The sequence below is a fragment of the Nycticebus coucang genome, chromosome 22, assembly GCF_027406575.1.
Source record: "Nycticebus coucang isolate mNycCou1 chromosome 22, mNycCou1.pri, whole genome shotgun sequence".
Taxonomy (NCBI): Eukaryota; Metazoa; Chordata; class Mammalia; order Primates; family Lorisidae; genus Nycticebus; species Nycticebus coucang.
The window spans coordinates 19,356,579-19,374,009 of record NC_069801.1 but is presented as its reverse complement, the minus strand read 5'-3'; the positions used below and the strand labels follow the sequence as shown (position 1 = coordinate 19,374,009).

The 17,431-nt window shown below is 42.5% G+C and overlaps 1 protein-coding gene across 5 annotated transcripts; it reads left to right on the top strand.

Annotated features, from left to right (window-relative positions):
- The first annotated feature begins 3,394 nt into the window (after positions 1–3,394).
- On the top strand, positions 3,395–8,050 carry RSRP1 (arginine and serine rich protein 1). Of its 5 annotated transcripts, none has more exons than XM_053576338.1 (5): positions 3,395–3,552; positions 3,768–4,363; positions 6,035–6,186; positions 7,442–7,525; positions 7,611–8,050. In XM_053576338.1, exons 2-5 carry the CDS (start codon positions 3,823–3,825, stop codon positions 7,725–7,727), a joined length of 894 nt encoding a protein of 297 aa, XP_053432313.1. In that variant the 5' UTR covers positions 3,395–3,552; positions 3,768–3,822; the 3' UTR covers positions 7,728–8,050. The 5 variants fall into 5 exon arrangements, with proteins under 5 accessions (XP_053432313.1, XP_053432315.1, XP_053432314.1 ...); XM_053576340.1 differs by lacking the exon at positions 7,611–8,050 and adding an exon at positions 6,556–6,600; XM_053576339.1 differs by lacking the exon at positions 7,611–8,050 and having other exon boundaries at positions 6,556–7,524.
- The last annotated feature ends 9,381 nt before the right edge of the window (positions 8,051–17,431 follow it).

Here is a 17,431-nt window from a genome sequence, read left to right as displayed (position 1 = left end):
AGAAATCTATCATGGTAAGCACTTGATTAACTTATAAAATGTTAAAGAAAAAAGATAATCATTAATAGTGATGAAGAAACACTGTCGAACCTCTAAATGAACAGTGGGAGGGGGAAGATACTTAATCAAGCTAGCAAAATAAAATGGGAAAAAGTGAAAAAAGCAAAGTATAATAAATAATAGACACTAATGAAAAGGATAAAGTTCAAATGCAGTTATTCCAATAAATGTACAAGGGTTGAAATTACCTATCAAGGAAAAAAACTTTATATTGAGTGTAAAAACTCAGGTGCTGTTTGCTGTTTACCTTTTGAAACACTTAAAGTGAACATATAACAATTATTAAGATATTTCCAAATATATTAACACCTAGCAAGATTCATGCAGATGTTCATGAAAGTTATAAAATTCTAGTTTTATAACTAGAATTTATAACTAACATGAATTAGTTTCCTATTGCCATGGTAACAAATAACTCTGATCTTAGTGGCTTAAAGCAACTGAAATTGATTATCTTATTGTTCAGTAGGTGAGAAGTCTCACTGGGTTAAAGGCAAGGTATTAGCAGAGCTTTGTTTCTTTTTGGATGCTCTAGGGGAGAATCCCCAACACTTGTTCATTCAGGTATTGGTAGAATTCAGTTCTGTTTCCTAGAGGCCTCTCTCTCCCCTTGCTCATAGCCTCTTACATTTCAGAAGCAGTAGTTCTTTTGAATTGCATGGAATTCTTATCCTCTGAATCTCTCCTGTGATTAGATTCAAGATAACCTTATCTTCAGGTCCTTAACCTTAATTAAATCTGCAAAATTCTTTTTGCCATATTAAGGTAACATACTCATAGGTTCCAGGAAATTAGTGACCTAATGGATAGCTTTGGGGGACATTAGTTTGTCACAGTGAAGAACATAAACTTAAATGGCACATTTAAAACTTAAGTGTGGGGCGGGGCCTGCCGCTCAAAGGAGTAGGGCACCAGTCCCATATGCCGGAGGTGGTGGGTTCAAACCCAGCCCAGGCCAGAAACTGCAAAAAAAAAAAAAAAAAAAAAAAATTAAGTGTCACATTCTTAGATGGGAAGATTTACAATTGTAGAGATGTCATTTCTGCCTAAATTAGCCTACAAATTCAGTGCTTGATATTCTAATGACAATTGAAATTTAATTTTTTCATGGAGTGGATAAATGTTTGTAAGATTATATAGGTGTTTCCAAAGGCCACCATAAATAGGAAAAATTAACAAACTCAGATGTTCTACATATTATATATATGAACATGTTGAGAAATATTTTGTAAAATTTTATAATAAATATTTTGTAACTAAAAGTACATTTAGTTACAATTTCCCATTTTCCCTATGTATGGTGACCTTTGGGACACTCTGTATTGAGAAATAAAGGAACACACTGGGCCAGGCGGTGGCTCCTGCCTATACTCCTACCACTCAGGGAGGCTGAGGAGGGTGGATTTGAGACCAGCCTCAGCAAGAGCCAGACCCCCATCTCTAAAGATAGCCGGCATTGTGGCTGGCGCCTGTGGTCCCAGCTATTTGGGAGGCTGAGGAAAAGGGCTGCTTGTGCCCACGAGTTTGAGGTTGCTGTGAGCTGTGACACTACGGCAACTCTACCCAGGGTGACAAAGTAAGACTTTGTCTCAAAAAAAAAAAAAAAAAAAAAAAAAGAGGAAGAAAGAAGGAACACAACATCCCTTGCAGACTTTTAACTCAGGAAGTCTGTGGAAGTTCCCCAGATGAATACACCAGCATTCTGTCCAAGGGCGCAGTAATGTTTCTCACGTGTTTCTAAAATCCTGTTTTAACATCCAGGATTTCTCTGGTCACCCCTTTTTAGGACCACATTTGACCAATGTATGAACAGTCTACACAGATTCCTACCACACTTCCTTTATTCATAACCAAGAGCTTAAAACTGCATTGTAAACATAGTTTCACTTTATTTACCCAACACATCATTTTACCCTTGTCAAATGTGCAACCCATGTTATTTTCACTCTTCTCACACAGGTTAATGAGAACTTTCAGCAAAAGTTCCTGGTGGGCACTGCATATTATATTTATTAAGATAGAATTTAAAAAATAAATTTAGAAACTTAAGAACTACTTCCATCATGACACCTCCATCCTTGGTACCGTGGACGGTAGGCAGGTATGGCAGGGAGTGAAGGTGGGTGCAGATGTCTAAGGATTTTATTCCCCCTATTTTTGTGCAAGTTTGGGGTTTTAAGGTGACAATAACTGGGAATGAGTGAATTTGTGTCTCCCTCTAAACTCCTTTCTTTAGAGTCTAAAGAAAGTAGCTTTTGTAAAAATATACTTGCAAAGAAGTGCATATAAAGACCAACTTTCCTTGCAGAAGTGGTCAGTTCATTCAATGCAAAGTTAATTAACCCGTATTTTTCAAGGCAACTGTCAGGCTTTATTACAATAAAAGTGTTTGGAAGTAGTCTCTTTGTAAATCGCCGAAAATGTCACTTTTGTTTAATGTCCTACACCAAGCACGCTGTCTTTGGAATACATTATTTCAGACACCATTCTTTTTTTTTTTTTTTTTTTGTGGTTTTTGGCCAGGGCTGGGTTTGAACCCGTCACCTCTGGCATATGGGGCTGGTACCCTACCCCTTTGAGCCACAGGCACCACCCTATTTCAGACACCATTCTAACCTCCTAGATTAAAGGTCAGCTGTGCATTGCTTTGGATTTTGTCTCTACCTTAATTACATTTACTAGCCAAAACAGGGAAGTAAGGTATCTTTTCTAAGTTAATATTGCATTTTCAGTGATCCTGGGATGACCTGGGGAGGAGATTCTGCTCTCTCCTCCCAACTAGTCCCGCAGGCTGGCGGGGTCTGGACGTTGTCACCCTCTCCCGCCGCCAGACACAGGACAGGAGCAAGTGTCCACTGAGGCACAGCCCGCGTCCGCGGCTTCGGGGAGGGTGGAGGCAATGACCTGGTGGGCCTATCAGTTTGTCAGTCTCGGGTCTGAAGTCTGGCCAGCCTGTGGCCTTTTTTCCCCTATCTCCACTAACTACCTGGCACTTAAGCCCGCAACTGTCCGTGTAGTCGAAGCAAAGCCCACTGTCGGCCGCGCAGGGAGGCATATTAAGTTTCCTGTCCGGTATACAGCCGCACCCACATCTCAGAGAAGAAAAAAAACAGCTACGGACGCAAACACCCGGATGTAGCAGCGCCGCACCCCAACCCCACCCCGTCCGGGCCCAGGGGCGCATGCGCATCCTAGAGGCATTTGCGCGGGGGCGGAGGGTGGGGCTCGAAGAGGGAGGAGGCAGAGCGGCAGTTGGACGAGAGGAGAGCCACGCCCACCACGCTAACGTCTTTGCGCATGCGCCGAGCTCGCCTTCTAGTACTTTCTACGCGTCCGTAGACGTCCGGCTCAGTTCGCGTCCGGACACTGGAGGGGAAGGTTGCTTCGTTCTTGGAGCGTGGGCACAAAAAGTCTCTCTTTGTCCCAAGCTTTGAGAGGAAGGCGTCCGTTGAACCTTCCTTTCTGTCCTTAGCGATCGGTCGACAGTCTGCGGTGAGCTTTGCCGGGGCCTGTCCCGCGGTTCTCGCAGGAGGGTGGGGTGGGAGACGTGCCAGGCCCAGCCCGGCGGGAGGGCGGCCTTTCTCGTCGGCGCCGCCGCCTCGCGGGGGCTGAGCGGAGTCCACGGCGCTCGGGCCCCTCCCGGGGGGCGCTCGGCCCGGCACCCTCGGCCGGGGCTGACGGCCTTTTTTCCTCCTTTCTGTCCTTAGATAGTCTCTGGAAGGGCCTTTTTGAAGAACAGGAGGGCTGTTGCTGCGGGGGAAGATGTCCAACTACGTGAACGACATGTGGCCCGGCTCGCCGCAGGGGAAGGATTCCCCCCAGTCGTCCCGGTCGGGCGATTCCAGCCGCCTGTCGTCGCGGTCTCGGAGCCGCTCTTCCTCCAGAAGCTCCCGCTTTTACTCCCGCGTCTCGAGTCGCTCGTCGTCCAGAACTTCCAGCCGGCCCCGGAGGAGGAGCAGGTCCCGCTCTCGTTCGAGAAGGCGCCACCAGCGCAAGTATAGGCGCTACTCCAGGTCTTACTCGCGGAGCCGATCGCGGTCCCACAGCCGCCGGTACAGAGAGAGGCGCTACGGGCCATCCCGGAGCTACCACCGGTCTCCCTCGCGGTACCGCTCGCGGAGCCGGTCTCGCTCCCGCTCCCGCTCCCGGGGGAGGTCGCACTACCGAAGGACCTACTCGGTCACGCGCGGGCGGCACTGCTACGGCTTTGGGCGCACAGTGTACCCCGAGGAAGAGCATCGATGGAGGGAGCGACCCAGGACCAGGTCTCGGAGCAGAACCCCTTTTCGCTTAAGTGAAAAAGGTGGGTCCTTTGTGAGCACGCAAGCGGTCGGTTAACTTTCTCTTTGTCCTTCGTTTTACACAAACGGTGTCAGCGTATGAGTAGGCTGAGGAAGCGAAGTTGTGTAGTTGTAATAAGTTTCATTGGTGGCAGGAATCTTTTTTTATTTTTTGAGACAGTCTCTGTTGCCCCTGGGTGGCGTGCGTGGCGTCGTGGCTCCCAGCGACCTTACACTCTTGGGTTCAAGCGATCGTCTTGCCTTAGCCCCCCAAGTAGCTGGGACTACAGGCATGAACTACCTCACCCAACTGATTTTTCTCTTTTTAGTAAAGACGGGTTTCTCATAATTGATTGCTCGGGCTGGTCTAGAACTCCTGAGCTCAAGCAGTCCTCTCGCCTACTCGCAGAGTGCTAGGATTACAGGTGTGAGCCACGGCGACCGCCTGGCAGAAATCTTTTTTGTTTGGGGAAAGGAGGACAAGTACGACGTGATCCATAGCTGTCCTGTAAGTGGACAACTGTTCTTTCTCTGAAGGATTAAAGGATTGTGGGTGTTAAAGAGCTCAAGGTGGAGTAAACCTTTTTTCCTAGTGGCTGGCTGTTCTTAGTGGAGCCTTTTTAAATGTTAATTATGTTTTGGTTGATTAGGTTTCTAAATGAACTATTGAGTGGGCATAAAAGTATCAGTACGTAGGTACATAGATTTCCTTTTTTTTTTTTTTTTTAAGTTTAATTGCCTTGCTGAACAAAATTGGATTAATATTTTAAAATAAATGACATGTGGTATCCTGGAATAAAAACAGGATGGTAGAGTAAAATCCCTGGATTTGAACACAGACATTAGTAATTGATAATTGGTTCAGTGATCATAAATTATAATGTATTATAGAAAGTTCACTGAATAAAATGCTAACGTTCCGAAATTAATGTTGAAAAGAGAGCAAAATACGAAAATAACGTTTTTGTCAGGAAGAACTGAAAACTAATTGTTGATATAATTAAGGAATGCCTTTCTCAGCAAAACATTGAGTTGAGGATAAAATTACACAAATATTCAGTATACCTGGGGAAATAGGTTCCAGAGTCCTTGTAGTCTGAGATCACAGGGCAGCCATATAAGTCCAGCAGTTGGCCCTGCAGAACGCACCTATATTGTGGGGTTTTCCTTTCTTCCAGTACCGAAGCATCTTTGATCTGCTTTCTTTTGGGAAGGAAAAAAATTCATAAATAAATGGAGCAAAAAAACAAAAACCCATGCATAAGTGGATCACTGCAGTTCAAAGTAGTGTTTTTCGAACCCCCACCCCCTGTATGTGAGGCCAGCACCCTAGCTCTTGAGCCACAGGCGCCGCCCCAAACTAGTGTTTTTCTTTTTTTTTTTTTCTTTTGTTGATTTTCTTCCTCTGGCGGTGCTGGCTGTTTTTGATGTTGTTAGTAGAGACGGGGTCTTACTTTGGCTCACTGCTGCTCATACTGAGCTCAGACAATCCACCCGCCTCAGCCTTCCACAGCGCTGGGACTACAGGCATGACAAACTAGTGTTTTTCAAGGGTTCACTTTCCTTTATGAAAATAAAGCAAATGACTTAGTCATGTTTTACTTAAAACAGTAAAGTAAGAGCTTATTTTGAGCTTCTGAGTCCTCCTGGGAAAATACTACAGGGATAGTGAATATCTTTTTATTTTTTTCTAGATCGAATGGAGCTGTTAGAAATAGCAAAAGCCAATGCAGCAAAAGCTTTAGGAACAACCAACATTGATTTGCCAGCTAGTCTCAGAATCATTTCCACAGCCAGAGAAACAAATCGTGGAACAGCTGTGCCAAATTCTGGTGCTAAGTTTGAGGTAAGTATTCTTGATTTATCTAGGCAAAAAGCTGTTTATTGCCTGAAAGATCTGGTTAGCCATTTCTTATTTACTTTATACTTCTTGGGAAGTCTAGATGTGTATAATTTGCTAAAATCAAAAGAGCAGACTGATGCTGCCAGACAAGATCACATCCCTGAAAATGGGAGATTAATGAACTTTATTTTAGTTGGCACGGTAGTCTTTCATAACACGGTTAATAATATTGTAGCTGGTACTTCGATTTCTATATGAAATTCTAACTCTAGTCTTTACGGAGTGTTTAGCTTTCTTTGCAGCATTATGTTCCCACGAATTCTGTACTCAACATATACAGTATAGTTTATCTGCTTTATTTCTGTCTTATAGAAATCATGAATGTGGTCTCCAGACATTGATGAAGAAAATCTGTTGGTAATTGATACATGGGCTTTAAGCATCAGAGGTTTTAACTAATTCGAAGTTTACATTCACATACTGAAAATGTAGTTTTTTGTTGTTAGATACATGTGCATGCTAGAATTTGGGACAGGTACTATTTATGTAAGGTACTGAAGACAGTTTTTAATCTAAGCAAGGGTACACTTATAACGGTGGGGCATCTGTGACATAGATGTCCCTTTCATAATATATGCAATATATTCCAGATGTTTTGAGAGATTACAGAAGAGGAGGCCTGCTTCACTTGGCAGATAAGTTTATTATAATTCTCCAGAAATGTGCAGGATGTGCATTAGCAAATTGCACTGTACTTTTAGTTGTATGAAATCTAAAGCTTAAAATTCATAGCTTTAAAGCAGTTAGAAATTGATAAAGATCAGTAAAGAGATCCATTCTATCTAAGTGAACCTATCATTGGGACCCAGATGTATGTTTGCTTATATTAGTAGACAAATAAGATCTTAGTTGAGTAGCTTGTTGAAGCTATTTGGTACCCTACTGGCAGATGCCTTAGTTACTTGAAACTAAGCTATTTTCTGATGTGACTTCACTTTCAAAAGTTATCTGAATTCGAAGCAGGGGAATAAAATAATTATAGGAAAAGTGTCTTAAACCTACTGTTAAATCAGTTTTGTTAAGGGGAAACTTCAGAGTTTTGTGTTGTTTAGGCTGTTAACTATATGGTTAGATTGAACTTGATTTGTATGTCTACTACTAAATTTATATATATATATATATATAGTTGCTTTTTATGTGGTAGTTGGAAATCAAGGATATGTTTTTTGAAAGTTATACTTTTCTCTTACTTGTCTAGCTGTCAGAAAAGCTAACAGAAGATGGAACTAGAAGTCCCAATGAAAAATCTCCCCAGCAAAGAAGCATAGCTTTTAGTTCTAATGTAAGTATATCTAAGCATTTATCACTCAAAAATTGGTTTGAGAATGTGTTTGAGAAGCTAACTTAATTTTTTTTTTTTTTTCCAGAATTCTGTAGCAAAGCCAATACAGAAATCAGCTAAAGCTGGTGCTGAAGAGACAACTTCAAGGTCACCAAAAATAGATAAGAAGAAGAGTCCATATGGATTGTGGATACCTGTCTGAAGGAAGAATACTAATGGCTAAGTTTGCATGAAACTGCACTTTATTTCAAGTTTGGCTTTCTAGCATTATCCTATTTCTTTGAGGCATTTAGTGGTAATTGTTGCAATTAAAAATGAACTCAAAAAGATGTAAATACTTAATATTCAAATATTAACATTTTAGGTTTCTCTTACAGATAAGAGATAGCACAAATGGACCAAAGGTTACATACAGGTGGGAGTCTTGTGTATATATTTATAATGTGTATCAATTATATAGAAGTGAAATTTGTAAGACACAGTAATTGAACTGTTTGTATTTTATATATTAATAAATTTCATTTTTATTATTTCGTCTCTTTCTGTATATGTAGCCTAATGAGTTTTTATTTGACATAGAAATAAAAGGAGGCATCTCTTAGTTAAAAGCCTTGCTAATCCCAAATCTAAGTCCATGGATTAACAATGTAGGACTCACTGGCATTACCTGGGAGTTTGAGGATTGCTACATCTCAAGGCTCCACCTTACACCTGCTGGATTTTAACAATATTCCCACTTGATGTTGTATATTAAGAAGTTGGCCTCATATTTGAGGGAATACTGGCATAGAGTTAGCATGGAAGAGTTAGGATATTGGCGTTAGGGTAGGAAACTGAGCCAGAAAGAGGTGAAATGGATGCCTCTTGAAACACAACCCATGAGAGGTAGTTGGCCTTTCTTTGTTGTTTTTTATAGTACTCTTAAATATTAAGATAAATATACGTACCATGAATTCCTTAATGCTACTATAGCTAGGAAGGCTCTTTACTAAGCACATGTAATTTTAAAGTGAATATTATATTTGGTTATGAATGGAAAGATGCAGACAGCTGGCCTAAACAGACTTCTTAAAAGCTTTTGTTATTTTTGTCCATTGATACATACTAGTGGCCATGTGAAACCTAGAAGAATTTAAAAATAACTCTGCAGATGTTATTTGACTTGATGTATCGAATGTTAAAATGAGTTTAAGATGCCAGATTTATAATTTGAGCAGCAGCATATATTTCTTTACCATTTTGTTTTGCCAGCGTCTTGAACGGCTTAAATTTTAGTTAATAGATTTTGAAAGGCAGGGAAAAATTAGCTGGAAAATGTGGTAGGCAGGATATTAGAGGCCAAATAGATTACTCAGGAAAGGACAAATACCCAGAGATGATTAAAATGAATGGATGAGCAGGCTGTGCACAAAGTCCTAATTCTTTTTAGAGTGATTTTCTACTTAATAGGTAAATGTTCTAAAAGAAACTCCAATACTGACACCAAATGTGTTTTCCCTATATCACGCAATTGTCTCAGCAACTATGTTCATAATGAGTGTCCTATGATGAAATTCAGTTCTGAAATTAGCTGAAGTTCCTGTAGGTTAAGGGTTCAGTCCCATAAGAGTGTGTTCTGCAGGGAGTCACCATGTTACACTTTAGTTTGACTTTGCAAATCTGAGGCTCCCCTGTATCTCCAGGTTTGATAATTTTCCTATAAAGGTTTAACAACTGGGGGACACACTATTCCTTTGTCCATTTATATTACAAAGAGGTAAATGGAGTTAAATCCAGAAGGGAATTCCTATTGTGGCATTTCAGATAAACCTTCCTGGCACATGGGCAAGTTCACCAACTCAGAGCTGTGAACCCTATAGTTTTAGGGAGTTTACGGAGGCTCCATTATATTTGCACGATTAAGTCATTAATCATTGTTAATAATCTCAATGTTCAGTTGCCTTCCCCTCCCTGCAGGGGAGGATTGGGCTAAAAGTTCCAATCATCTGATCACTTGGTTTTGCCCTCATCCTCCCAAGTCACTGCATAAGCATAAACTCAGGTATAGTTGAAAGGGGCTTGTGAATAGTAAGAGGTTCCTTACCCTTAGATTCAGGAAAGGTTTTAGGCACTTGTGCTAGGAATTGGGGGTACCACATCACAGTCTTCAAGTGGGACTTAATGTTAACTAAAGCTGTGCTGTCTAGTATTTGCTCTTTACAGTAAAATAGCCAGTGGTTTATGGTTATTTAAAAATTTCAGTTCCCAGGTTATACTAGTCAATTTTTTTTTTTTTTTTTGGTAGAGACAGTCTCACTGTACCGCCCTCAGGTAGAGTGCTGTGGCGTCACATGGCTCACAGCAACTTCTAACTCTTGGGCTTACGCGATTCTCTTGCCTCAGCCTCCCAAGCAGCTGGGACTATAGGCGCCAGCAAGGCCCAGCTATTTTTTTGTTGCAGTTTGGCCGGGGCTGGGTTTGAACCCGCCACCCTCGGCATATGGGGCCAGGGCCCTACTCACTGAGCCACAGGCGCCGCCCACTAGTCAATTCTAAAGAGTTTAAAAGCTATATGTGGTTAATGACTTACCGTGTTCCTGTGTGCAGATATTTCCGTCCTAGAACTTTCTATGCCACCATCTTGAACATTTTGGACAGAGCAACTTGAAAGATGACCGTTTTTTGTGAAAACATGAAAAATTTGAAGGGTAACTGACTTGGATATGTACATTCCTGGACATAAAATTGCTGTTCTCATGTGTATAGCCTTGGTCCACATTGTCTTCTTTAAAGCTAGCAGCTTGTGGTTTGAACAGATGGAATATCCTGGAAGAAAGGATAACTACTCTTGGTAAACATGTTTCTTTCACATCTAGATTAAGAATGAGTTATTGGGCAGTGCCCGTAGTTCAGTAGGTAGGGTGCCAGCCACGTGCACCCAGGCTGGTGGGTTCGAACCCAGACCGGGCCAGCTAAAACAATGACAAATGCAAAAACCACAAAAACAGCATTGTGGTGGGTGCCTCTAGTCCCAGCTACTCTGGAGGCTTAGGTAAGAGAATCACTTAAGCCCAAGAGTTTGGGTTGTGAGCTGTCATGCCACTGCCCTCTACCAAGGGTGACATAGACTCTTTTTGGCCGGGGCCAGGTTTGAATCCACCACCTCTGGTATATGGGGCTGGCGCTCTCCTCCTTGAGCCACAGGCCTCTTAAAAAATGAGTTATTCAGGCCAGGGCTGAAACACCACCTCCAGCATATGGGGCCACTGCCCTACTCCTTTGAGCCACAGGCGCCTCGCCAAACTTATTCTTTTTTTTTTTTTTGAGACAGAGTCTTACTCTGTTGACCCTGGGTAGAGTGCTATGGTGTCACAGCTCACAGCAATCTCTTGGGCTCAAGAGATTCCCTGGCCTCAGCCTCCTGAATAGCTGGGACTACAGGTGCCCCCCATAACCCTGGCTAGCAGAGACAGAGTCTCACTTTTGCTCAGGGTGGTCTTGAACTCCTGAGCTCAGGCGATCCACCTGTATCAGCTCCCTGAGTGCTAGAATTACAGGTGTGAGCCACCACACCAAACTTGTTTTTTTAGCTGTACTTAAGAGTTGGATGTAAGGCACTAAGTAGAGTGCATTTTTCCCTCTCAAATATACTAGTAAAATGTATATACCCAGAACTTCTTTCCCTCTGTCCTTGAGATTCATTATATTTGTTTAAAAAATTTAATGAGTTTGTTCAGAGTGTTACATCAGAAATTGTTTTTGTATTAGTTGTAGTAATGAGAAGTAGTTTCTTTGTAATGTATGAGTCCATATCTACTTTTGCCTAACGATGCAGCCATACCAATTCTGGATAATCCGGCTTTGAAGTGGGTTGGGCATTGCTAGGTTTCTTCTGTCAAAGCTATTAGTTTGGACTGTGACCTACTCACACAAGCCTTGAAAATGTAAACAGCTGTGAGTATATAGAGTAATTAAGTTCCACAAATGCTAACTAAAGCCAGTGTACATGACATTTACATTAAAATACTTCTCTAGAATAAAAAAAAAATGAGTTATTCAAAGGGGAAAAAGAGAAGAGGGAAACTCTTTGGTTTTCTTAAGTTTTTCCTTGTTGAAGAGCTGTTGATTCTTTTTTTTTTTTTTTTTTTTGTAGAGACAGAGTCTCACTTTATGGCCCTCAGTAGAGTGCCATGGCCTCACACAGCTCACAGCAACCTCCAACTCCTGGGCTTAAGCGATTCTCTTGCCTCAGCCTCCCAAGTAGCTGGGACTACAGGCGCCCGCCACAACGCCCGGCTATTTTTTGGTTGCAGTTTGGCCGGGGCCGGGTTTGAACCCGCCACCCTCGGTATATGGGGCCGGCGCCTTACCGACTGAGCCACAGGCGCCGCCCGAGCTGTTGATTCTTTACAGGTTCACTAGTACTCACCAGCTCTCTCCACTCCTAGGGGTCCTGCTCAGGTCCCACTTCTTCCAGGAAGTCTTCCTGGATTCATTAAGCTCAGAGACTTCTTCAGTTTTATGGGCTCCTTAGTCTCATTGTGACACATCATCGACTTTAAATTAGTGTAGGTCTTGTGTCCCCAGTTACAGAGTAGGTTCCTCGATGGCAGAACCTGTATGTTTTAAATTTCCTTCTCTTCCCCACACCACCCAGCAGGTCCTGTGCAAACTGTTAGAGTTCAGTTTTTCAGTGATGTCAGTTGAACACAAGGCCTGCTCCTCATGGGAGGCACATGAGTTGGACGCACCTCTCTCTCTCTGAACTTTGTTCCATTTCCTCCAATTGAACTAAAAGGGGTGTCTCTGCCATTAGCCCTGAGTTAAACTGTATTGTAAATTGTTTAAAAAGAATTCCATTAGCTTTGGTAGGAACGATCAAGTCCAGTCCTTGTCTTCACAAGGAAACTGTAAAGCAGAGAAAATAAATATGGTCTATTTTGAGCAAAAAAAAAAAAAAAAAGTTATTCGTAGGGTAATGTGTGCTTCTAAAAGTGTACTCAGCAGGTTCATTTGTACCCTATGGAGACCTGAGGATATTGGTAGACCCACCTGGGTAACAGCAAAATTCAAGAAAACAAAGACTGGTTTTAAAATTGTAACTAAAAATGTGGGTTAACCTGGTCACTCTCCATTAAGATCAGTTGGTATCCTCCTTAGCAAAGTTTCACACCTGAAGGATTTCATTTTAAGGGACATTTTTAAAGTGACAATGATGTTGGAAAGGGCACATGTTCTGATTCTGACTTGGGTACTCATATTCTAGCATTTAATATCTAAGCGACTAGCCTCTGTAACCTCTTGAGTAGGAGAAAACACTGCTTTTTCTCTGCTCTCACCAGGACTACTGTGAGCAAATGTATAGGGATTTCCACTGGAAATCCCACAAGCAAGCAATTCAGCAGACTCCAGCTGGGAGTCTTCCAATTTAATTCTGATACTCTACCTGGAGATAAATGTCAGAGCCCACAGGTTGAGAGCTCAGTCCAAGACTGCCACCTCTTCAGATGCCAATTGCAAGTCTCAAGTTTGTTTTTATTGGGGAGTTCCCAAGACCCTCCTTGGGTTTAATATGCTAGCATCTGACAGAAGCAGGAGACACATCTACTTACATACAGGATACAGATGAGATGAGTAGGGTAAGGCAGGTGTCCTCTCTGGGCTCCAGAACTACGGTCTTCTGCTAGCACCTCTGGGCAGCCAATTCCTCACATTAACCTGTCTTCAAACTACCATATGACGTGTGTATTGCTTTATCATTGTTTCTGTTTCGTAGATGAACCAAAGAATAGAGTTAACTTGAGAATGGTTATACAGTTCTTTATTGGATTAATGGATGGATCAATGAAGAGCGGTGTTCTAACTGTGAGGGATCCCTCCTCTGCGCCGTCCACCAGAATCTGCAGTGAGAAGGACCAGTTTCAGGTGTGACTACTAGTTCAGCTTCTCCCAGGAGTCCCAGGCCACCTCTCTGTCGGTCTCCACAAGCCAGACGGGAGGCCCTCCTTCACCCACCCAACCCCCAACGTCCTCGGCTTGCATCGTGTTGTCCACCCGCAAACGCCCCTAACCCTGCTTCTGACCCCACCAACTGCCACTCATCGTCTCAGCCTTAGTCTCTACCTTCCCATCGCAGCGCTTTCCCCTCAAAACTATAAGTGAAAATAACTTTTGCGATCCTGAGGCTCCCTTCTGGTGGCCCCACCGCGCCTTGCTGGTGGCCTTCTGGTCCAGGGAATCAGTCTCCGCCCTTCGCAGCCCTGAGCTGTTTATGATTGGGCCATACCCATGCTAAGCATATTGAATGGAAGGACCAGAGGCTGGGAAGAAGTCAGAAAAGGCTGGGGAGGTTTGGAAGGTGGTGGGTGGTGATGGGACAGAAAGAGGTCGAGGGATAAATAGACTGAAACCACCAAGTAGGAGAAAGCAACCCAAAGCACATGACGTGCCCATCAGGTGACTAACATTGTAATTCAGTGCTTTGACTACTCAATCCAAAGCAGGCCCACAGTCACCATCACATCCATCCTATTTTAATTCTCTGCCTTGCGGTTTATCAACCCTCACAGTACAATGTGAGATTTGTGAAAATGGAGTCTATATCTTGTTCACAATTGATTCCCTGCACTCCCACTTAAACCTGTATTGATTTTATACTGTTGAGGGACATTTGTGCTAGAATGTTGCAAACAACCCAAGTGCCGGGTGACAGCATGAATGGACAATAAACTGGTATATATACACTATGGAATGCTATTTATTCCTAAAAAAGATGGAAATTTTGCATCGTTTGTAACAACCTGGATGGGTTTAGAGAACATTCTTCTAAGTATCACAAGATTGCAAAAACAAGTATGTACTTGATACCAATTCAAAACTAGGAGATTAACAATCACAGGCCCGTAGCAGAGAAAAGACTTAGGGTTCTAGGTTTTTTACTTTTTTTTATTTATTTTATTTTATTTTTTTGTAGAGACAGAGTCTCACTTTACTGCCCTCGGTAGAGTGCTGTGGCGTCACACAGCTCACAGCAACCTCCAGCTCTTGGGCTTATGTGATTCTCTTGCCTCAGCCTCCTGAGCAGCTGGGACTACAGGCGCCCGCCACAACGCCCGGCTATTTTTTTTTTTTGTTGCAGTTCGGCCGGGGCTGGGTTTGAACCCACCAGCCTCCGTATATGGGACTGGCGCCCTACTCACCGAGCCACGGGCGCCTCCCTTTATTTTGTTTTTCTGAGACAGCCTCAAGCTGTTGCCCTGGGTAGAGAGTGCTGTGACATCACAGCTCACGGCAACCTTCAGGTCCTGGCCTCAAGTGATTCTCCTACCTCTGCCTCCCAAGTAGCTGGGACCACAGACGCCTGCCACAACGCCCAGCTAGTTTTTGGTTGCAGCTGTCGTCGTCTGGTGGGCTGGGCTAGATTCAAACCCAACAGCTCTGGTGTATGTGTCTGGCGCTGAGCCAGACCTAGGGTTCTTGATAGCAGTAAATAAGAAAGATTCAAGCACTACTCTTCCCTAGTTACCATCTGCAACAAATCAATGATCTATGAGGCAAGCCTCCCTTGATCACTTCTGTATGCCACCTGGCCCCATCAAAAGGGCTGGCACCTAATAGCTGTTCAATAAACATTAAAAAACTGGGGAAAACATCTTGCTACTCTTGGGCTTAAGCCATTCTCTTGCCTTAGCTTCCTGAATAGCTGGGACTACAGGCGCCCACCACAACGCCTGGGCTATTTTTTGGTTGCAGTTTGGCCGGAGCCGGGTTTGAACCTGCCACCCTCTGTATATGGGACTGACGCCCTACTCACTGAGCCACAGGCACCACCCTTTAATTACCTTTTCATAAAACTTGCAGCAATTCTGATCCTTAACAGCAATTCTTTTTTTTTTTTTTTCACTATATTGCCTGGTAGAGTGCCTTGGTGTCACAGTTCACAACAACCTCCAACTCTTGGGCTTAAGTGATTCTCTTGCCTCAGCCTTCCAAGTAGCTGGGACTACAGGTGCTCACCACAACAACTGGCTATTTTTTGGCTGTAGTTGTCATTGTTGTTTGGCAGGCCCGGGCTGGGTTCGAACCTGTCAGCTCCAGTGTATGTGACTGGCGCCCTAGCTGCTGAGCTACAGGCACCAGCCCACAGCAATTCTTAGAAGTGCATAGGTATGGAATCTTTATAATTTGATTTTATTAATCTGTTTTTTGCCAAACTGAGAGGCATAAAACCACACATAATTATTTAAATTTTTATTTTCTGATGATTGGTGATAATTATTTTTCCATATTCTGAGATAAGTATCTGATACTGTTCCACATTTCAGCCAATTATGCAAGCACCATTTATTCTATAAAGCATGTTCCCACTGAATCTACATGCTCCCACTGTGCCACAGTGTCACAGCTCACAGCAACCTCACACTCTTGGGCTTAAGTGATTCTCTTGCCTCAGTCTCCCAAGTAGCTGGAGCTACAGGTGCCCACCACAATGCCCGGCTATTTTTTTTGTTGTTGTTGTTTAGCAGGCCCAGGCCAGATTCAAAGCCACCAGCCCCAGTGTTTGTGGCTGGCGCCCTAACCACTGAGCTATGGGCGCTGAGCCCTCACTTTTTTTTTTTTATTAAGAGTACTCTTGGCTATTCTCAGTTTTTCTATACAAACTTAAAAAAAAAGTTTTTTTTGAGACAGTCTCACTTTGTCACCTGGACAAGTAAAGTGCATCATTATAGCTCACTCTAACCTCTTACCTCCTAGGCTCAAGTGATCCCTCCAGCTCAGCCTTGTGAGTATCTAGGACTACAAGCACTAGCCACCATGCTGATTAATCTTAAAATTTTTCATAGAGATTGGGATGTTGTCATGTTGCCCAGACTAGTATGAACTTCTGGCCTCAAGCAACTCTCCTGCCTTATCCTCCCAAAGTGCTGGGATTATAGGCATTAGCTCATGCACCTTGTTTACAATTAATATTTTAGTTTTAAAATTGGAACTATATTCATGATTCAATATTATATATATTTTATTACACCCCCCAATAGATTATTACTTATATGTGTATTTGCTTGCCCGGCCCTTCTGAGTTCTTTGTGAAAAATAAAAATATATTCTTTGTAATCCTAACTCTACCTTAGTATTTTTCTCATGGCACATTTGAACCTATAGTTAAACTTCTGTGGTACATGTAAATTATCTTGAGCAAAAAAAAAGAGTTAAAAAAAAAGGAAAATACTTACAGTGCTTTGAAGTTCAAAAAATAATTTAATTAATGATCTCTAAAAGTTTTCCAGCACACTGATGCACAGGGCTGAAAATGGCTGCTTTGTCTACTGCCCCTCTAAATACAGCATACCGTGTACACAGTTCTGCACTGTGGATTTTTTACTTAGTATATTCTGGATATCTTTCCAAATTAGTATACAGAGAACTGCCCCATTCCTTTTCACAGCTTGATAGTGTTTCACTTAATGTGCCAAAATTTATTCAACCAGTCTTCTTTTGACAGATATTTCAGTTCCAATTTTTTTGCTATTACTGGCCCACCTCCCAAAAAGCTGAAATGAACATACTTGTACATAGGTCATTTTATACATGTGCAATTGCATCTGTAGGATAATTTCCCAGAATTGTGATAGAGTCAAAGAGTAAATATCTTTGTAATTTTTACAGTTGTTGCTGAATTGCCTTCTCTAGGAGTTGGATCAATTTTTAGTCTTACCAGCAATATATGTAGAATTCATGTTTCTTCAGTGTTACCACACAGTATGCTGTCGAATTTTTAGATTTTTGCCACCTTATTTCCATTTCTAAAAAGCAAAGACAACCCACTGAGATTCTGATGGGAATGACATGGCACTTACAAACTCATTTGAGATACTCTTGTGATACTGTTTTTATAATACTAAATTTTCCAGCCAGAAAATAGGTTAT